The 22738-nt window shown below is 40.4% G+C and overlaps 1 protein-coding gene across 3 annotated transcripts in view; it reads left to right on the top strand.

The window, feature by feature from the left end:
- LOC140726803 (solute carrier family 35 member F2-like) overlaps window positions 1-18822 on the top strand; it is a 44007-nt gene extending 25185 nt beyond the window's left edge. Inside the window, exons 8-9 of one of the 3 annotated variants that reach the window (XM_073043649.1) lie at window positions 14892-15026; window positions 17681-18822. In XM_073043649.1, coding sequence (XP_072899750.1) covers window positions 14892-15026; window positions 17681-17725 — 180 coding nt within the window. In that variant the 3' untranslated portion in view covers window positions 17726-18822. Of the gene's footprint in view, window positions 1-14891 lie in introns of all 3 variants that reach the window. The other 2 variants (XM_073043650.1, XM_073043648.1) reach the window with 2 other exon arrangements.
- Window positions 18823-22738: the final 3916 nt, after the last annotated feature.

The following is a 22738-nucleotide window of genomic DNA, read 5'->3' as shown; positions in this document are numbered from 1 at the left end:
ACTTCCTTGTCCCAAAGAAAACAAACTGGCCTTTCCAACTTTGTCTCATAACCAGCATTCTTCACCCCTGACATCCTCATACATTTCTGCATCTTCACGTCTTTCCTTCATTTTGGAAACCAGACTGAAGTGCAAAACAATGATCTATAATTTATTGCTGGAGATATAAGAGTCTGCAGATGTTGGAATCTAGAGCAAAGAAAAAGCACCATACAAACCGGTGTGGGAATACTTTTATGCTTGAATTGCTGACACATGATTGGCTGATTAGATATTTACATTTACAAACGGGTGTATATATGTACCTAAAAAACGTGGTCACTGAGTGTATGTTGTGATACACAGTTGACATCTCAAGATTGAATGAGAGATTTGCTGTCTGCTGTATATATATATATATATTTATATATTTCTTACAAAGCCGGGGTATTAAATTCATTAGTTGCAGGCCCACCAGAATATTCACAAGCTCTTCTTTAATGTGGGTATGTTAGTGATCCATTTATCATTGGTTTCTTGTAGGTCATGAGCTTGAACCACTTTTCAGAAAGTTGTTAGCATGCATTCTTTGTTTAAACAGTTTTTTCTGGATGCCTAGCTCCTGGCAAGGCAGCGTTAATGGCCCATCCCTGGTTATCCTTGAGAAGGAATGGTGAATCATCCCCTTGAATCACTGCTGTCCTTTAGCTGAAAATACTCCCATGGTGTTAACTGGGTAGGGAATTCCAGGATTTAGATTCAGTATGAGTGAAGGAACAGTGTTACATTTCAAAGCCAAGGTGGTGTGTAACTTGGAATGGAACATGCAGGTGGTGGTGTTCCTTTAATAGACAATAGACAGTAGGTGCAGGAGTAGGCCATTTGGCCCTTCTAGCCAGCACCGCCATTCACTGTGAACATGGCTGATCACACACAATCAGTACCCCGTTCCTGCCCTCTCCCCATATCCCTTGACCCCACTATCTATAAGAGCTCTATCTAACTCTCTCTTGAATGCATCCAGAGACTTGGCCTCCACTGCCTTCTGGGGCAGAGCATTCCACATATCCACCACTCTCTGGGTGAAAAAGTTTTTCCACATCTCTGTTCTAAATGGCCTACCCCTTATTCTTAAACTGTGGCCTTTAGTTCTGGACTCACCCATCAGCGGGAACATGCTTCCTGCCTCCAGTGTGTCCAATCCCTTAATAATCTTATATGTTTCAATCAGATCTCCTCTCATCCTTCTTTGTGCCAGCTGTCCTTGTGTTTCCAAGGTGGTAGAGGCCATGGATTTTGGATGTACTGATGAGATAACCTGAAGCAATTGCAATGTATTTTGCATTTTGTAAATGGTACACTTGCTGTAGTTACAGTATACCAATGGTGAAGGGAATGAATGTATCAGTGTTGAATGGGATGCTCACCAAGTGAGCTCCTTTGACCTGGAGGATGTTAAGCTTCCTGAGAGTTTTGGATCCGTGATCATCCAGGCAAGTAGAAAATCTAGGTTAGGTACTTTACTACACAACTTGTAATTAATCGAAGTTCGCACTTTATTGTCTCTGCACAAACAACAATGTAACTATGTTGACCCCAGGCCAACAACTTAAACATGAATTCTACTGTTCCCTCTATACCAACACTCACTCAGACCGCTTCTCCAATTTATAACACCGATACAGGGGATCTCCCATTGGCCAAATAATTGATCCAGTTTCTCCCAGCCTCTGGCATGGAGGTCTTCCTTGCAATTGTATCTGGGAGTTTTCGCCACTTTGCATTCAAAGCCCCTGATTCTTATACTCTTTCCTTATCAGTTCAAATGTTGTATTTCAATCGTGTTGGCTCAAGGTCGTCCGACTGACCTTGATTCCCACTGGATGTAGCCAAGAGCTACACAACTTCGTGCCTTAGGCAACTTCTTTTGTTCTATTCAACTCTGCTTCAAACCAGTCAAACCGGATCGCCGAGAAAATTAGATTACCCCTACCAATTTGCCAAATGTACACACAATAAACAGTTTATCCGAAAATGATCTCAGGTTTAGCAGATCATTAGCAGAAGGTCCTTGTGTCCAGGTTCAATTGCTCTGATTGTTATCCCAGAACAAGAATCAGTTAATCAAATAGTTCACAAAATAGCAGCCTCCATTCCTTCAAGCACATGGCAAGATCAAAGACATCTGGTTTGTCTACTTCCACTGACTTAGACCCATTCAAGTTTGACATTTTCTTCCATATTTTAATTCCTTCATGGCCAACAGTTTTACCAAAGCCAATGACATCCTACTCAGTCAAAAGCTTCCTTTCACCTCACCTCTGCACTTCAGCTGTCTGGTCAACGTTGGTTGATCATGGTGCAGCAACGTGGACTAGCGGTTAGAGTAATGCTATGACAGCGCCAGTGACCCGGGTTCAATTCCCGCCATTGTCTGTCAGGAGTTTATACATTTTCTTCAGGGTGTTCCAGTTTTCTCCCACTTTCCACAGACAGACAGGTTCATAGGTTAATTGGTCACAGGGTGCAATCAGGTAGCACAGGCCTACTGGTCCAGTATCTCTAAATAAAAATAAAATTAACATTTGGATTAAGGCCATATTGAGATGTGGAGTCAAGTGGTCCCTGAAACAAGCATTACTGTGTCACTTGAAAGAACTTCTCTAATGATGGGGGCAGACTGATTGGTTGAATATTAACCAGATATGGCTTTCCCTCCTTTTTCTTGACATGACATGCAAAGGCGATTAGGATATTGTCTGGCTTTATACACCTTGGGTTCTCCATTGCCTCAGCCTTTTGATAAGATTCAGACTGAATTATATGGTCTGACGACTGCTTCTGTGATTGTTGGAGCCTCATCTGAAGAAGGATCCACTTGGTACTTCTGGCAGGATCACTGCTAATGTGGGCTATGCTGGAACATCGCGCATCACTGACCTCACAGGCGCTCATGGTATCCACTGTGCTGAGTGACAAGGATCATGCCTGCTTCCTGAGAGGAATAATCATACCCTGCTGCTGGTAGCTCAGAACTTTGAAGATTGAAAGAATCTTTTTGCTTAGTTATGAAACTATAGCATCCTTACAGCTAATCTTACACCTGCCCCTACACCTCCTCCCTCACTACTATTCAGGGCCCCGAACAGTCCTTCAAGGTGAGGCAACACTTCACCTGAGAGTCTGTAGGGGTCAGTTACTGTGACCGGTGCTCCTGTACATCGGTGAGACCTGACGTAGATTGGGAGACCATTTCACCAAGCAGCCACACTTTGTCCACCAGAAGAATTGGGATCTCCCAGTGGCCACCCATTTTAATTCCACTTCCCATTCCCATTCTGATATGTCTATCCATGTCCTCCTCTACTGTCAAGATGAAGCCACACTCAGGTTGGAGGAATAACACCTTATATACCGGCTGAGTAGTCTCCACCCTGATGGCACAAACATTGATTTATCGAACTTCCAGTAATGGCCCCCCTGCCCACTCCTTCACCAGTCCTCATCCCCTTTTTCTTCACTTACTTCACTTTATCTCTTTGCCTGCTCATCACCTCCCTTTTCTCTCTTCCATGACCTTCTGTCCTCTCCTATTATATTCCCCCCCCACCACTTCTCCAGCTCTGTATCTCTTTCAACAATCAACTTCCGAGCTATTTGCTTCATCTCTCCCACTCCTGGTTTCTCCTATCACCTTGTGTTTCTCCGTCCCCCCCCAACACCTTTTAAATCTACCCCTCAGCATTCTTCCCCAGTCTTGCTGAAGGGTCTTGGCCTGAAATGTCGATTGTACTCTTTTCCAGCGATGCTACCTGTACTGATGAGTTCCTCCGGCATTTTGTGTGTGTTGCTTGGATTTCCAACTTCTGCAGATTTTCTCTTGTTTGTTACAGCCAACCTGGCAGATTTAGCCTAGTTGTATCTTAACCTGACAGAGTTAGTACTGGTAAATCATTGATGCAAGAGATTTTGCAGATGCTGGAAATCTTGAGCAACACACAAAGAAATGCTGGAGAAACTCAGCAAGTCAGGCAGCATCTATGTAGAGGAAGAAATAGTTAATGTTTCGGGCTGAGACTGGAAATCAGGACTGGAAAGAAAAGGGGCATCTAGACTTGCTGAGTTCCTCCAGCATTTTGCATGGTTGCTCCAGAGTTAGTATCAGATTTATGGCATGAAAAACTGATGTTAATATATTAGTAAATATCTAATAAAACTATTCAGAGAAATAATGGATTATTTGAATAGTAAATCATGTTTTATCCATCACATTTTTAAACAAATGAACTTTAAACGTATATTAATTTCAGTAAGAATAGAATTAGTGAAGAACAATTATGATTTCACTTGCACATAATAAAAGCTCTTTCAAATGAAATCCTAAATAGGATTACCAATTACATGGATCATAATTACATCTCAGGCTGTTTCTCTCAGTTGCAAAGAGCAAAGACAGTAGTCATTTTAAACATGAAATAACATTCAATTTGAGTTATAGATTTAACCTAAAGGTTGCATGACCAATCCTGATAAAGTTTCTGTGGTAAACCCCAAGGAGATGTGATGGATCAGTATTAATGGGAACGAGTTTCAGTGAACAAGGCAGTTGTTTGTAAATTGCATCAATGGTGGAGTTAAACTACAGGGAGCTGATCTGTGTTGCAAGAACAAAGGGAATAAGCCAGAGCAAAAGATCTTCTGGACAATGCCATTGGAACTTATTTAAGACAATTCATCCTCCTCAAACTACAGGGTGATTTCCATCATATTATGATTACTGCCTCCTAAGGGTTCCTTTACCTTAAGTGAATGTTATAGGGTGATTCTTAGGGATCTGGAAAAGTAGCAAGAATTTAGATGATGGAAATGTGGTTTAAACCAATGTAAAGGTATTCTCAGTTAGTGATTAGTTTGTAGGATTAGAAATAATGTTAGCTGGCTAGGATAGTAGTTCAAGGCACAGAGCAAAAGAAAGGAGGTGGATGATCTTGTTGCAATATTACAGATTGCCAGGTATGATGTTGTGGCCATCACGGAATCATGGCTGAAGGATGGTTGTAGTTGGGAGCTGAATGTCCAAGGTTACACGTTGTATCGGAGGGATAGGAAGGTTGGCAGAGGGTGTGGCATAGCTCTGCTGGTAAAGAATGGCATTAAATAAATAGAAAGATGTGACATAGGATTGGAAGTGTTAAATCCTTGTGGGTTGAGAAACTGCAAGGGTAAATGGACTGAATGGCAGTTATATACAGGCCTCCTAACAGTAGCTGTGATGTGGACCACAGATTAAAACAGGAAATAGTAAAGGCGTGTCAAAAGGGCAATGTTATCATAGCCTTGGGAGATTTTAACATGCAGGTTGATTGGGAAAATTAGGTTGGTAATGGATTTCCAAGAGAGTGAGTTTGTTGAATGCCTACGAGATGGCTTTTTAGAGCAGTTTCTCATTGAGCCTACTAGGAGATCAGCTATACTGGATTGGGTGTTATGTAATGAACCAGAGGCGATTAGGGAGCTTAAGGTAAAAGAGCCAGTGATCACAATATGACTGAGTTCAACTTGAAATTTGATAGGGAGAAAGTAAAGTCTGATGTAGCAGTATTTCAGTGGAGTAAGGGAAATTACAGCAGTATGAGAGAGGAGCTGGCCAAAGTAAATTGGAAGGAGCTGCTAGCAGGGATGCCAGCAGAGCAGCAATGCTGTGAGTTTCTGGGAAAAATGAGGAAGGTGCAGGATAGATGTATTCCAAAAACAAAGAAATACTCAAATAGCAAAATAGTACAACTGTGGCTGACAGGGGACGTCAAAGCTAATGTAAAAGCAAAAGAAAGGGCATACAACAAAGCAAAAATTAGTGGGAAGACAGTGGATTGGGAAGCTTTTAAAAACCACAGAGAGCAACTAAAATAATAATTAGCAGGGAAAAGATGAAATATAAAAGCAAGCTAGCAAACCATATCAAAATTGATAGTAAAAGCTTTTTCAAGTATGTTAAAAAATAAAAGAGAGATGGAAGTGGATATAAGACCACTAGAAATGAGGCCAGAGAAATGATAAGGAGATGGAAGTTGAACTAAATGAGTATCTTACATCAGTCTTCACTGTGGCAGACACTAGCAGTGTGCCAGGTGTTGAAGGGTGTGAAGGAAGAGAAGTGGGTGCAGTTACTATTACAAGGGAGAAGGTCTCAAAGAGCTGTAAGACCTAAGGGTACATGAGTCATCCGGACCAGATGAACTGCACCCCAGGATTCTGAAAGGGGTAGTGTTAGAGATTGTGGAGGCATTTGCAATGATCTTTCAAAAACCATTGGGCTCTTGCATGGTGCCAGAGGACTGGTAAAATGCAAATGTCACTGCACTCTTTAAGAAAGGAGGAAGGCAGCAGAAAGCAAATTACAGACCAGTCAGCCTGACCTCAGTGGTTGGGAAGATGTTGGAGTCAATTGTTAAGGACGAGGTTATGGTGACAATGGACAAGGTAGGACAACGTCAGCTTAGTTCTCCTAAGGGAAAATCTTGCCTGATGAACCTGTTGGAATTCTTTGAGGAGATTACAAGTAGGATAGATAAAAGGGATGCAGATTGGTAGGAGGCAGCGAGTGGGAATAAAAGGATCCTTGTCTGGTTGGCTGCCAGTGACAAGAAGTGTTCTGCAGGGGGCGGTGTTGGGACCGCTTCTTTCTGTGCTGTATTTCAATGATTTAAATGATGGAATAGATGGCTTTGTTGCCAAGTTTGCAGGTGATACGAAGATTGGTAGAGTGGTAGGTAGTATTGAGGAAACAGGTAGGTTGTGGTGAACTACATATACCTGTCTGGCCACCCCCCCCCCACCCCCGCTGACTGCTCCTGTGGCTCCTCCCACGGACCCCGGTATAAAGGCGATTGGAGGCACTGCTCCTTCCTCAGTCTCCAGGATGTTGTGTGATGGTCACTTGCTGCTTGTGCTTTCTTCCAGCCAATAAAAGCCTACCTTAACCCACGTCTCAGAGTTTTTGATGGTGCATCATAGGTGCAGAAAGACTTTGACAGATTAGGAGAACGGGCAAGAAAGTGAACAGTTTTGGGCTTCTCATCTTAGAAAAGATGTGCTGACATTGGCGAGGGTTCAGAAGTTGTTCACAAGGACAATTCTGGGAATGAAAGGGTTATCATTTGAGGAACATTTGATGGCTCTGGGGCTGTACTCACTGTAATTTAGAAGAATGGGGGGGGTGGAATCTCACTCATTGAAACCTTTTGAAAAGGCTGAAACAGAGTAGATGTTGAAAGGGTGTTTCCCATGGTGGGGGAAGTCTAGGACAAGACAGTACAGCCTCAGGATAGAGGTGCGTCCATTTAAAACAGAGAATAGAGATGCAGAGAAATTTCTTTAGCCAGGTGGTGGTGAATTTCTGGAATTTGTTACCACAGGCAGCTGTGGAGGCCGGGTCTTTGTGTCTACTTAAGGCAGAGATTGATAGGTTCTTGATTGGACACAGCATCAAAGGTTACAGGGAGAAGGCCGGGGAATGGGTTGAGGAAGGGAAAAAGGATCAACCGTGACACACTTGATGAGCCAAATAATGGTAATGTCAGGACGAAAGGCCAAAAGGGAGAGAAGTATGACTACATAAGCAAAATTGTAAAGTTGAAAAAGATGATTTCAGTGAGCATGCGAGAAGAAAACTCTGCTCAGGATTTACTGACATGTCACACTTCGCAGCCTGCTGCAAAGACTGAGATAGAACGAATATAGAAGATATGAAGGAATTTGACAGTTGTCTAAGTTTACAATAAGTAATGGACAATTTGATTCACCTAAAAATAACATCAGTAATACTTTTGGAGAGTGAGCAAAAGCTAAAAATATGATCCTGTACTTCTGGATTAGTTAATAAGAAACAGCATTAACTCTTGGTGAGATATCCAAAGTTGAACTTGAACTTGCTACAAAAAAACACCTTCACATGCAATGGAGACTTCAGTATTGGTTAACCAAAATATCTGGAAGTTGCATATGGACTTCCTGCAAATGGGCCTGGGATTGAAATTGAACCATTCAGACATTTCTTTCTCCTGTTACTTGTGTACAAGCTTGTTGCAGAAGAATGTCAAATAAGTTTTTTGGTTCAAAAAACAATTACATATTTATTTATTTAGTAATTTCTCCCAATGAAATTTTAAGCAACAAATAAGATAGCAATTGGAACTTCAAAAGCTGTTATTTTTCTCTAAAGGAGTTCTCCAGAGTATGACTGGGTATGAATTCATCTTTTTTCAATACCAGTTGCTGCTGCTGTTGTGCATTAAAGAGCGTGTTCACTTCAGAAGGTTCATGAACTAGCATTATTTGATAATTACTAGCATTGGGCTTATGGAGTATAAAGATCAGAAACAAAACAAGACTTTGAATGCACCTTACATGTAATTAAGAGCTATTACACTGGAATCCTTTTGCACAGTAGACTTCAAGATGTCAATAGACACAGTAGATAAGGTGTGTGAAATTAAAATTTTCTGGGAAATATGCCTGTATAGATGACCTGCAGACTTTTAGTTCTTTCACCACGATGAAAGGAATGAAATGCTGGCTATGCATTGTCCCTGAGCTGCTCCAGCCAGTCTTTAATTTCACCCTTCAAAGATCTATTCCTACCAAAAATGTTAAAATTGATTTAGGGATGAAGGGTGAGTGGCTGTGGGTATTGGTGGGGCTGCCAGCCTGTACTGGCCTTCTACTTTGAAAGTACATAATATCATGATCAAGGATTAACTTCATTTGCCAAATACTGTACATTTACATGTATTAGTAACTTGCTGTGGTGTGTTGGCACTACATGCAACAAAAAAAACAACAACTTCTGACAATTATAATGAATAAAGGATTACATAAATTATATTAGTGGCAGCATGTAGAAATTTATTCAAACCCCGGGGAATGTCCTTTGTCAAGGAAATCTCTGTACAAGTTAATGGGCAAGATTAGTTAGGAAATATTCTCTTTTGGTGTTCTAGAGTCATTGCAACCAATCCTCAAAGAACTTAAAGTATAAGGGATTTTGTTATTTATTTATTGAGCATGGAATAAGCCCTTCTGGCCCTTCAAGCCATGCTGGCCAGCAATCAGCCCAATCACAAGACAATTTACAATGACCAATTAACTTACCAATTGTTACATCTTTGGACTGTGGAAAGAAACCAGAGCAGTCATGGGGAGAACGTACAAACTCCTTATAGGCAGCGGTGGGAATTGAACCTGGGTCAACTGTACTGTAAAGTGTTGTGCTAACCACTATGCTACCGTGCTGCCATCATGTTTTGTAACTCTGAAAACTAATCAAAAGAAAAAGACGGGAGCCGGGAATACTTGTGTACTTAGTTTTCCTTTCTCTCCAATCTACTCAATTCAATATCCAGAACTGAACTGACTGCATACCTATACCATCGTACGACTGTATCATTTCATCACCTAAGCTGGAAGAAGTTTATTGCATATACTCTGCTAACCTGTTTGCCTTATCTTGTTTTATATTACTTTATCACATAGTTACTAATAAAATAGTGTTTATAACGGAAGACTGTGTGTCCATTTCTGCTGGTCCTTTTTAACCTGTTACGGAATACGTAACAAGACAAGCAGAGCATTGTAAATTTTAAATTGTCCCAATCAGGCCTCAAGATTTAAATGCTGTGGAGGATTTCTTACTCTTCTGGGATAATGTTTTTCCTGACAAGGTTGGGGTGGGGGTGGGGGGGGGGAGATTCACTCTGCTTGGCAGGTGAGACTTGTGGCTGTGAAACAATCTCAGGTTCTGGGACCTCCTCCGTGGTGGTTGTAGCAGTTGACTCTGGGAGTGCAGGAAGTGGTTCTTACAGCTCTGAACATCTTCCTTCTCGAACAATTGACTCTATTCTCCTTAACTGATCAAGGCCTCACCTCCAGGTGACATCAGACACAATCTCTATTGTGTAGGAAGGTGGTCTAGTTCTGTTCTTAGTCTTTCCAGGCAGCCACTTTTGATCACCTCTGTAGTCCTTTGCCTGGGCTGCTTGTCTAGAAGTGAAACATTGAACCTATTTGTTTGAGGAGCTGTCATTTTCTCTCAGCTGCTTATCCTGCATTCTCCTTCTGAAATTCTCAAAGGGTTAATGGGACAGCCCATCAGCATTTCCATGATTAGCTGTCCTCTTGAATTTGATCTTGTAATTGTGTTCTTCAAGAAACAGAGCCCATCTCTGCATCTGTGCTGTTGCTGCTGTTAGTGGAACACCCTTCTGTGGATTGAAAATGGACACCAGGGGTTGATGATCAGTATGAGGGTAAACTCTCTCCCATAGAAGTACTGGTAAACATTGTACAACCCAAACCAGACTCAAGGTCTCCCTGTCAATCTGTGCATAATTTTTCTCTAGAGCTGTACGGAAACGTGATGCAAAAGCTTTGGGGCATTCACTTCTATCACTCACCATAACTGCACCTTTACCATAAGGCAGGCTTCACTGGATGACGTGGATCATAACGTGTGATTACAGAGTCAGACGTCACCATTTCCTTTACCTTTTGGAAAGCCACCTCAAGCTACTTTATCCATTACCTTTTCTTCCCAGCCTACAGTAATAAGTTCAAGGGATAGAGCACAGTAGCCAGGTTTGACAGGAACCTGTTTTGGTAAATGACAAATCCTAAAGGACCACAACTGTGACATGTCCTTTGACCTTGGGTCATCCACCACTGCTTGAATTTTCTCAGCACACTTGTGTAAATCTTGTGTGCCAATGGTGTGACCACAGTAAGTGATGCTTGGTTTAAATAATTCACACATTGCTTCGTGCTCTGAGCCCATAATCCTCTAATCTTTTTAACAGTGTCTTGATATATTGGAGATGATCCTGTTCATCCTCACTGGTAACAATGATGTCATTCAGGTAACACTGTGTGCCTGGGCAGCCTTGCAGCATCTGGTCCATAGGTTTCTGGCAGAGAAACCGTTACTGTTTAAGAATAAAGGGTTGTCCGTTTAAGATAGAAATAAAGCAACATTTTCTTTGGAGTCTTTGGAAATCTCCTTTGAAAAATTTTAAGGCAGCAATTGGTAGATTCTTATATAAGGGGATGAAAAATTACCTCAGGTAAGTGGGAATGCAGAGTTGAAGTTAGTCAAATCAGCCACAATCTTCATAAAGGACAAAACAGATGTGAGCCTGAATTGCCAACTCATGCGCTTGATTTGTACATTTGTGGTTGCACATTCATGAGTTTGTGGGCGAGGTATCTTGTGCTATGCTGAATTTAAGACCACACTCAATTCTCATATACAGCTTTATTTCTCTGGAGAATTGCTATATTTTCTATTCTCTCCCCTATGCTGGCTGTAGCTGAGTCCAGGCCATGAATTGGTAGTTGTAGTGAATACACCAAGTGGTGGCATATCTCCATCTCTGCTCTTTTGCTATGTAGTGAAGACTTGGTCATCACAACATTGCCTGAAATGGGTGGAGGATTATATTTGAAGGTATTGTCATCTTCTGTGCTCTCAAAGCTGCTGACACACCAGAGTTGTAACAGCTCCATTAATGGCCTACTCTTTCCCCACTCAGGGTGTGATATGGTACAGAACATAGAACAGTATAGCATAGGAACAGACCATCTGGCCCACAAAGTTGTTTGTTGTTTAGCAGACACCAGTTGTCTGTCAGTTTATTTTATGAGGAAGAGTCATATTTGAATATATGAAAGTCTGCGCAAGCTGTGAGACAAGACACTGAGTCTTTGAAAAATGAAGTGTGAGTTTGTGCAGATACATATGACTATTAGATAGAAATTGATAGAGATTGTTAATAAGTAGTTGATAACTGTGTGCTGTATGAAATACAATGCTGATGTAGATGATCAGAGAAAGTACTGAATGTATTTACTAACCTAGTTTATCATGATGAGCTCATAAAACTCCAACTGGTATTCTATCCTTGTCTTTGAAGATACAAGCCTGGTGATAACTTCAATGGGTGTTGCTTTTCGTTATCTCAGTAACAGGTTCCCAGCTTCCTGTGGGAAGAAGTTTCTATCTTGTCTACAGTGCCTTTGAGAGATCTGGGCACCCATTCTGACCTGGGTTCTGTGAAGAGTTCCAGAAGGTTCTCCAAACTACCTTCCCTTTACAAGATGCTAGTTAGTTTTAATTAGGATAAATATCTTAACGAGCCCTGGGCACTCTTGAAATTTATCTGATTGGTCTCACCAATAGTTTTTGTATTAAATGATCATAAAAGTGTTAAGTTTTGACAATTTCACAAAACTAAGAACAATGTTCCAAACTAATGCCCTTTTAAATCTCTAATAACAGCTTTCAGGCTATTTTCTTGGATAGATAATTAAACAATGGTGCAAAGGTTAATGTCTCTTGGTGGCAATGTGTAGAAGGTAGCTATGGAAACATCAAGGAAAAAAATCAAGCCACAACTGTGATTAACCAACCTCCTCTGCAGCTTAACAGACTGCTATAATATTAACCAGTCCACCCATATAAGTAGTTTTTGTATTAAGATTCTCTTTTGAACTCTGCATTTTTTGTTAAGATGATGATTAAAGGGTAATTCCACAATCTGCAACTACTAAGTGTATCCTTGTGTGGGAGGGTAGCTCTGCACATTGGTCACAACAGCTAAACCCTCAGACAGTCACTCTTCTTTATCTACATTAAATATAAAGTTGTTGCATGCTGAGAAATAGTTGGTGTTGCAAAACAAAGTAATTTCTAGATTTAAGAATTTGGATTGGAATATTATTTGGAGTAAAATCTCATTTCATGAAAGTCTTGGATTTTAGTGAGCAAGTCTTAATTTTCATGCCACTAAGTTGAAAAATGGATGGTTTCAGATTTTTGTGGAACTTAAGTCAAAGAATCATGGAAAATGTATGATGCAGAAGGAAGCCATTTCACACACTGGATCTGGCTGGCCCATGCATTATTATGCTCTCAGCACAGTTTCATTGCCTTGCAGACCACTGTTTTTCAAATACATATTTGGTATTTCTAAACTGTGATGGGGTTTTCTATTCCTATCATCCTTTTAGGCCATGAGTTTGGTTCCTCTCGTCCTCATCTCCTCTCTGATCTTTCTACTATTTTATTTAAATCCATGTAACCTGGTGTTTGACCCCCCCCCCCCCCGTGCTAATTGGAAATGAGTGTTTTCTGCAATATCCATGCACACATACACTCTATTTGGTACAGTACTTCCTGGTGCCGAGTATGTGTTCATGGTCTACTGCTTCTGTAGGCCATCTACTTCAAGGTATGACGTGTTGTATGTTCAGAGATGCTTTTCTGCATACCTCTTTCGTAATGTGTGGTTTCTTGAGTTACTGTTGCCTTCCTGTCAGCTTGAATCAGTCTGAGCATTCTGCTCTGATCTCTCTCATTAATAAGGCATTTTCACCCACAGAATTGCCACTCACTGGATGTTTTTTTTTTTTGGTTTTGTTCTTTGAACCATTTTCTGTAAAATCTAGAGACTTTTGTGCATGCGAATCCCAGGAGTTCAGCAGTTTTTGAGATACTCAAACCACCCCATCTGGCACCAACAATCATTCCATGTCAAGAGTCAAATTTCTTCCCCATTCTGATGTTTGGTCTGAACAACAGCTGAACCTATTGATCATGTCCGCATGCTTTTATACATTGAGTTGCTGCCATGTGATTGGTTGATTAGATATTTGCATTATCGAGCAGGTGTACAAGAGTACGAAATAAAGTGGTCACGGAGTGAAATTTGGTATATCTTTACTAAGTCTCCCCTCAGCCTCTATTGTTCAAATTTATCCAATCTTTCTCACAGCTACAATTTTCCACTCCTGGCAGCATCCTGTAACTTTCCTCAGCACCCTCTCCAGAAAAAAAGACACCACTTGTACTTGGTGACCAGAAATGGGTGTAGCACTCATCAGATGCTTTTCCATCAACTTAGACACCACTGTCAGCATTAGAACAATAGAAGTTATTTAATCAGTCCTTTTCTAAATTAATTTTTTAATTAACTTTTTATCCCTTCCTTCCCTTTTAAACAAAGCGACAATTTCAGTGATGCTCTGGCACCACCTCTGTAGTTTGGGTGAAATGTAGTCACAGCTGCTCCCTTCTTTCTCCTTGCTTCAATCAACAGCCTAACGGGGGTAACGAACATTTGGCACACATACCCAAGATGACACATGCCAAAAATATTGCTGGCACCACAGAATGCAATGATGCTTCTTGATTCTTTAAACCCCACACCCATAATGGAAGATACATAATGATTTTTACAACCCAAGCCCAGTAAGATGTTTTCACAGGAAATGTCTCATGCCGGCTTGGTGCCAGTTGCGAGAACACATGATGTTGGATGATATGTTTTGAAATCTCTCATACTTGGTGTACACATCAGTATTTAGTTACTAAATGGTTACAATAGTGATACTATTTAGAAACGATGCTACCTTTCCTTTGTATTTTTAAAAGATTAATATTAGTTTTTCAATAGGTTTTCTGGATGCTTCATTTATTTCAATCTGTGTTATACTGTTATTAATAGTAAAAGAGAATATATGTAAATAAATAATAGGATTCATCCTTTCTCATTAAAAGCATAATTATTGTTAATAATTCATTAGTCGATGATAATTTATGTTCAAAATTACCATGGGACATTTCTTAGAAAGATTATCGACTATTTGGGCACATGCCATCAAGAAGGTTTGCTACCCCTAGCCTAGAATATATTTCATCTAGCTCTGGTGATTTCTTACTTTCAAATATGATAAACTCCTTAATACTTTCCCTCTTTTTCCTATCAGGAAAATGTCTACCCTATATTTGAATATTATTCAACAGTAAAGTGAATTGCAGTAAAAAAATCTTAATACATCTTTCCTTCAATTGTTATCATTAGTTTTCAGTTCTGTATATCCTGGCTTTTGTGCTCATTATGGTTGGATTTATCATCTACAACTCAACTCCATCACATACAACTGGACTCCAGAGTCAACAGCAAGCTGCACTTGAAGGCTTTGACAACCCTGTCCCAGTGAGTGATGTCAATACCCAAGAAGTTAGCAGCTATTCTGCACCTGCAGAAACACCCAACCAGAACTGATGTTCAGCATAAAGGATCCTTAATTACTTCTTAAAACTTTCCCTGGTGTTATAAATCCTTTTTGTTTCTTTTTATCTGATGAAATAATATAATTCTTCACCAATAAGCACATTTCTGTTTAATAAACACAGAACAATGAATTTATTATAAATTTGCATTACCCAAGTTTCAAGGGCAAAAGTTGGGCTTCAGAAATTTCTTTAGCCACAACCTTTCCAAGTATTTCTCCTTTTGATTAGCTGGATTGAGATGTTTCAGCACTGATTGTAGTTTAGATAGTATGAGTGCTTATCTTAAAGTGATTCACTTTAGGCTTTCAAGTTAACTCAGGGTGGAGAAATAGTGCTGTGGCCTGGTACTTCATTATCTGCACTATAGACACTGTGAGATAGTACAATCCAGATTAGGAGTGTAGTGAATGCAGGCAGAGTCAGAATCCAAATTGGAATCAGATTTATCATTGACATACACTGCAGCAGCAGTACAGTGCATGGACAGTTCTCTAGGTATGGGTAGCTGTGGTGGTCAAAGCAAACTAACACACCAGCAATTTGACGACAGTCTATTTAATGGGAATATGATGTTTGAACTATAAAGTAAACCTAGTGATTAAATGCAGGACATTTGTCAGAGGAGACAGGTCATAATTTAGCCAAATTATGCATATGTTGCTATGTAAACATATCAAAGAAAAATTCTACCACTGAATGAGGGAATGTGATGTTGTACCATAGCATTAAAGAGGAAATTGAAACATCTCAAATGTTTGCAATTAGAATAATTAATATTAGCAAAGGGTATAGCAAGAGAGACACAAAGGCTAAGTCTTTCCCGAGATGGATTCGCAGTGCTGACTCTTTAGCCAGAGGGTGGTGAATCTGTGGAGTTTATTGCCACAGATGGTCGTGGAAGGCAAATTATTAAAGAGGAGCTTGATAGGTTCTCAATTAGTAAGGGTGTCAAGGGTTACGGGGAGAAGACAGGAGAATAGGCTTGAGAGGGATAATATATCAGCCTTGATGGAATGGCAGAGCAAACTCAATGGACCAAACGGCCTAATTTTCCTCCTATGTCGTATGGACTCATGTGCAAGACAGTAAAGTCTGGGTGTATATGACCAGCTCTTGGTCAGTGCATGAAATAGGTATTGTGACACGATGTCAGAGGAAATCTATAACTTACTGAAATGTCTCAAAGGACAGCAATGAGGCTGAGAAACAAGTGTGTGGGAAAAAAAGTGTCAATTTGGCTGGATAATTAGATCAGAATCATGCGTGTTAACCTTCTGGACCAGCCTTCCACGTGGAACCTTGTCAAAGCATCACTAAAATCCATACAGTGAAAACATAGATCCCACCTTCATTCGACTCTTAGGTTACCTCTGATTTGTGAGACATGATCTCCTCTGTAAAAAAATGGTGCTGCTCCCTCCCACTCACTCCCTATCTTTCAGAGGGAATCTTCTCCAGTAACTTTCCTGCAACTCACTGGTTGAGTAAGACTCACTGGCCCATACTTTCCAGGCTTATCTTTGCTGCCCTGATTGAAATTTACAGTTTTAATAGTTCCATTTGTAGTACTACCATAGATGCTTGTTTTCAATGGATTGAAATTTCAGTTTGAGCACAGAGAGATTTCTATCATCATGTGACAAAAATGTAAAAATGTCTTAATAAAAATAAGTAAATCCTCTTTTATGTGGTTGAGAGGATATAGTGAAGCTCCAAATTTTTTTTGGCAGATTTTTAATTCTAATGAATTCTATGTACAGTAATGTCAAGTTTAAATGCTAAATGTATTTCAAAAAATGTATTTCCCCTAGGGGGCATTATAACATCAATTCAAATGTATAATATTGTCACCAACACAGGGAAGCAGAACAGAATATAAAATATGCTAAAAGATTCCTTCTTTCATTAAACCACTTAATCTAAGATATGGCTCGAAATAGGTGTTAAGTGTGTTCAGATCCTCCATCAGTTTTTCAGAATATTTAGTTTTCATTTCAAAAACAGAAAAGTCAAGAAATATTTTTAATGCAAGAGATGCTGAAAATCCAGAGTCACACACACAAACTGCTGGAGGAGGTCAGATAGCATCCATGTGTGAGGCTGAGACATCATCAGGACTGGAAAGGAAGGGGCAAGAAGGTGGGGGAGGGGGAGGGATTCAGACTGGCAGGTGAATCCAGGTGAGGGGGAAGGTAGGAGGATGGGGGAGGGGACAAAGGGAGAAGCTGGGAGGTGGTAGGTGGAAAAGGTAAAGGGCCGAAGAAGAAGGAATCAGATAGGAGAGGAGAGAAAATCATGGAATAAAGGAAGAAGGAGGGACACCAGAGGGAGGTTGGAGGCAGGGTGATGAGAAATGAAGGGTAAGACGGGAGTCAGGATGGGGAATGGAAAAAGAGAGGAAGGGGAGGAGGGGAGAAATTACCAGATGTTAGAGAAATAGATGTTCATGCTATCAGTTTGGAGGCTACCCAAATGGAATATGAAGTGTTGCTTCTCTGACTCAGATGGAATGTATTTTCCTTGTATTTCTTCATTAAGGAATATTTGTTGATTCAGTGTCTGTTTTTATTACAGTTTTTTTGTGTTAATCACAGTCAACAGCAGACAACAGCTTTCTGAAAACATCTTGTTTCAGTTATAGTAAACATTCTTATCCTTTTACCTGTGAGATTATTTTATGTGCACCGAAGCTTGAAATGGCAACCTGAGCTAACACAATCATAGATTCAAACTATTGCTCACTGCAGACTGGTGCTATACTGTTTCTGAGAAATCCATTTTCTTTAATGCTGCAAAAGCCAATCCATTATCTGGAATCAGTGGGAAAGTATTGCAGGTGAAGAAATGACTGCAATGAATCCCGAGTGATCCTTGGATTTTCTGGTGCAATATTCCTACAGATCACAGAAACTTAAGACAGCCAAAATAACAACAAGGACTGATCCCACTCCCCAGATCTTGGTTCAAAGTTTTGTAGGTTGAAGTACTTAAGTTTGATGTGTGCTTCTATCTCCATTGTCCTTTCACTCAATGTATTTCAGGGTTCATCTCATTTTGGATGGAAACCAACTCCCCAACTTCCCTATAATTCTTCTGTCATATCTTTTTTTGAAAGTAATAAATCCCTGATGATTTGTCTCCCATGACTTTATAGGAGAGGGACATGAATTTACCTAATGCACTGATTGCTGTCTTCCAAAATTCCTTTGATCCTAGATATGTTCCCCTACAGGAGAAGGTAGCAAATATAAGCCCATTATTCAGGAAAGACAGGTGAGGGAAAATAGCAAACCAAAGAACAGTTAAGCTGATATCAATATTAGCAAAAATATTGGAATTTATTATTAAGAAATTGCAACAGGACACACAAAAAATAATAGTAAGGTTCGGCAGAGTCAACATACAAGAGGTTCATCAACTTTGCTCTCAGTGGCCTAGCAGGATAAAACAAAAATCATATTTGGCATTTGTTTGTAGAACATATAAAAGACAACAAAATGATGTGATGCAAAATATCACAGGATAATTTGTACTGTACTCTACAATATTTAATTTATGCACTGTACTTTATCTGTCTATGAGTAATTCATTTGTAGATTTAAGTTATTGTGTGTTGTATGTATTACTGTGCTTTACACCCTGCCTGGAGAAACGTTGTCTAACTTGGTGGTATACATGTACATAGTGAAATAACAATAAACTTGATTTTGACTTGATTTGATGTATTTAGACTCCCAGAAGGACTTAGGTAAATTCTACGCAAGAAATTAGTGAACAAAATTAGAACCAGTGCATTGGTGCGAATTGACGATTGGTTAAGGACAGAAAATAAACAATTAGAAAAGCTGGGGGACTATGATCAGTGGGTTGCTATGGAGATCAGTTCTCAATGATTTGAATGAGGGAGGGATTCAAGGGAAATACTGTATATCCAGGTTTATTGATGATACAAAGCTAGGTGGCAGTATTGGCTACGAGAGGATGCTGAATATCTGTGGGGCAATATAAATCTGCAAAATGATTGGCCAACGCAGTGGCTGATGGCATATAATGTAGAAAATGTGAGTTCTTTTTCATTTTAGTAAGGAAAATAGAAAGGAAGAGAATATTTCAAAAAGTGTGATATTGAAACATGTTTATGTTTGAATGCCCTTACAAATGAATAATTGAAAATTAACATACAGGTTCATCAAGCAACGAAGAAATCAAATGACATGTTGGCCTTTATTGTGAAAGAATTTGTATGCAACAGTCCATAGAGTTCTCTTTAGACTGCATCTGGAATGTTCTGTACTGGTCTTCTAATGGAATTTATATTGACCTTAGAGTCAGATGAAACCACTCCAGGTTTTCTGGGTCTGTCCAGAAGAAATCACTTACCTTCCAGTCCAGCTAAATCTATTCCAGGTCTTCCAGGTCTGTTGTTAAGCAGCCACTCACCTTCAAGTCCAGAGGGCTCCACTCCAGGAATTCCAAGACTGACCAAATGCAGCCACTTCTCTCAGAAGTATGGTAAGAGGGCTGGGCTGCTGATGACAATGGAACAGCATGGGTTCAAGTGCCCCTCCCTAGCATCCTACTAGGTCACTGAGAGCAAAGTTGATGAACTAAGAGTAAGAATGGCCTACAAAGAGAATTGAAAAATTGATGTCTCACCGAAGCACGGATTACATGCTTCATCGGACTGCGGCATACAACCCGAAGGCTTCACAATTCAGATGATGGACTGTATAGCATCCTCGGGCAAAGTTAGAGGTGGAGTGTTCAGTAGTGACAGTGCTGCTGAGTTCCTGCTCACCCAGGCTGGAACATCTAACAATGAAGGGTTGCCCATATTACCTATTATGAGAGGTCCCAGTCAGACATGAAGCCTGTATCAATGGACTCTGTGGTCACCAACCTTGAAGTGGGATACCTTGATATCCTGAGGCCCTGTCCATCATTGCCAGTGACTCAACCAGGCTAACCTCGAGAGTGTGCTACCAAAATAATATCACCAGGGGCCCAAATACCCTTAACCATTGTTACATAACCATCAAAAATGCATTCTGAACTATCCCCTAGTGGTAAATTGGACCACCAGGCTGCGCTTCTTCACCCTGCATACAAACAGAAACAGAAATGTGATGATCCAGTGCAGAAAGTTACTCACTGCTTCAGGGTAACTGCTTTGAGTTGGTAGAATGGTCCTTGTACATTCACTCAGCCTCGGTCTGAATGAATATACCACTATTGTCAAGGACTTTTACAATCAAGGATATTGAGGACTGTAAGGCAAAGAGGACAATATGGGTGCTCCAAAACCAGAAACCATGGATGAGTCAGGAGATCTACTTCCTACTGAAGTCTAGAACTGCAGAGTAGAAATCAGGTGACCCTGAACCTCACAAAAAACTGAGCCACAACCTCTGTAAAGCTATCAGGAATGCCAGGAGATAATACCAGTCCAAAATTGAGCTCCAGAGCAGCCATCAATTATGGCAGGGCTTGCATATTATACGGGCTACAAGACTAAGTCAAGCAACATTGCATTCTATGCACATTTCGAACAGAAGGGGATTGGAATGTCACCACCCACCCCAACAACCTCCAATTCACCTGTACCCACAGTCACGGTTGCATATATAAGATCAGTCATCCAGACGTGTGTTTGGCCTTCAATACTATAATTTCAACCAAACTCATCTCCTAACTATTAGACCCAGGACTTAAGTACCCTCCTTTTCAGTTGGATTCTTGACGTTCTGACCAGCAGATCACATTCAGTAAAGGTAACCAGCAACATCTCTGCCACAATTACCCTCAACGCTGGTGAGTCCTTAGCCCCCTACTCTACTCCCTGGACAGTCATCACTGTGTGGCCAATTCTGCTCTAACTCCATCTACAAGTTTGCAGATGACACCACCATAATGGGCTGTTTCTCCAATAACGATGAGGCAAAGTACAAGAGGGAGGGAGAGAGAGCATAGTAACATGATGTCATGCCAACAGCCTTTCCTTCAAGGTCAGCAAGACAAAAGCTCTGGTCATTGACTTCAGGAAGGTGGGTGCAGTGCACATGCTCATGTCTACAACAATGCCGTGGTTGGGAGGGATGAGAACTTCAAGTTCTTAGGAGTGAACATAACCAATGGTCTGTAGAGATTCAACTACAGTACATAAAACCTTACCATCACCTCAAATTCCTAGGGAGGCTAAAGAAGCTTGGCATGTTCCCTTTGCTCCTCATCAATTTCTATTGATGCCTCATAGAAAACATCCAGTCTAGATGTATTACAGCTTGGTATGGCATCTGCTGTACCTGAGACTGCAAGAAACTGCAGAGAGTGGTGGACACAGCTCAGTACATCACGGAAACTAGCCTCCCCTCCAGAGACTTTGCGTACACTTCTTGCTGTCTCGGTAAAGTGGCCAGCATACTCAAAGGCCCACCCAGCACAGCTATCTTTTATCCACTCTCCCATCAGGCAGAAGATACAAAAGCTGGAAAGCATGTACCACCAAACTCAAAGACAGCTTTTCTCCTGTTGTTATAAGAATATTGAACAGTTCCATAGAACGATAAAATAGACTATTGACCTCACAATCTACCTTATTATGACCTTGCACCTTATTGTTTGCTTGCAGTACACTTTCTCTGTAACACTTCATTCTGCATTCTGTTATTGTTTAACCTTGTAATACCTCAATGCGTTGTTGTAAATGATCTGTGTAAATGGTATGCAAGACAAGTTTTTCATTTTACATTTGACAACAATAAGCCAATTTACCAATTTCTCATATACTGGCCCTGGCCCTTTGTTGTAGTAACAATAGAGTGAGTGGTGAAAAGGTTCAAGTCAAGTCCAAGTTCAAACTTATTGTCATTCAACCATGCATGTGTATACAGCTAAATGAAAAATTGCTGCTCTGGCGCAGTATGTAAAACACAGTACATATAGTCACACGCAGCGCATCTTGTTATGATGCAACACATATACATCCAGTGGCCACTTTATCAGGTACAGAGTGGAACCTGGTATGGTCTTCTGCTGCTGTAGTCCGTCCACTTCAAGTTTCAACATCTTGTGCACTCAGCTGTAATAGGTGACAGCTTGGTATGAGGGCTTAGGCCATGCAATAATCCAAGGTCACGCAGCTCATCTACTGTAGGTCTCGCTAATGAACCAAACTGCAGAATTTTGTATTAACAATAATCCAGTAAGGTCTGGCGATCATAAGACAAATGTGTAAGACAAACATTTGCATCATTTGCTGGATTTGGAGAGGCCGCTGCGACTAAATGCACCAGCATCTTCCTGGATTTACCAAAGTGATGCCTGCAATGGCTGGTTTTACCCAATGAGGTTTTTCACTTTCACTTCAGTTAAAAAAACCCAAAGGTGAATTCATTAAAACACCTGACATTATGCATTTCATTATGTTTGTCTGTGATAGTGGTTCACTGGCAGTCAATTAACAGTTGGAAGATATGCTCTCATGTTTCCACTAGCATCAAATGGTTCCATGATGAATAAATATAGTCCATGAAATTAAAATTAATAACTGCTAATTATTCATTTTATTGCGGAATAGTTCATGATACAAAAGAGAATATTCAAATGAAATTTGAGATGTAGAATGCTGTATGA

Source organism: Hemitrygon akajei, chromosome 4, assembly GCF_048418815.1.
Source record: "Hemitrygon akajei chromosome 4, sHemAka1.3, whole genome shotgun sequence".
Taxonomy (NCBI): domain Eukaryota; kingdom Metazoa; phylum Chordata; class Chondrichthyes; order Myliobatiformes; family Dasyatidae; genus Hemitrygon; species Hemitrygon akajei.
Note: the sequence above shows the minus strand (reverse complement) of the source record. Positions and strands in the feature narration are given on the sequence as shown.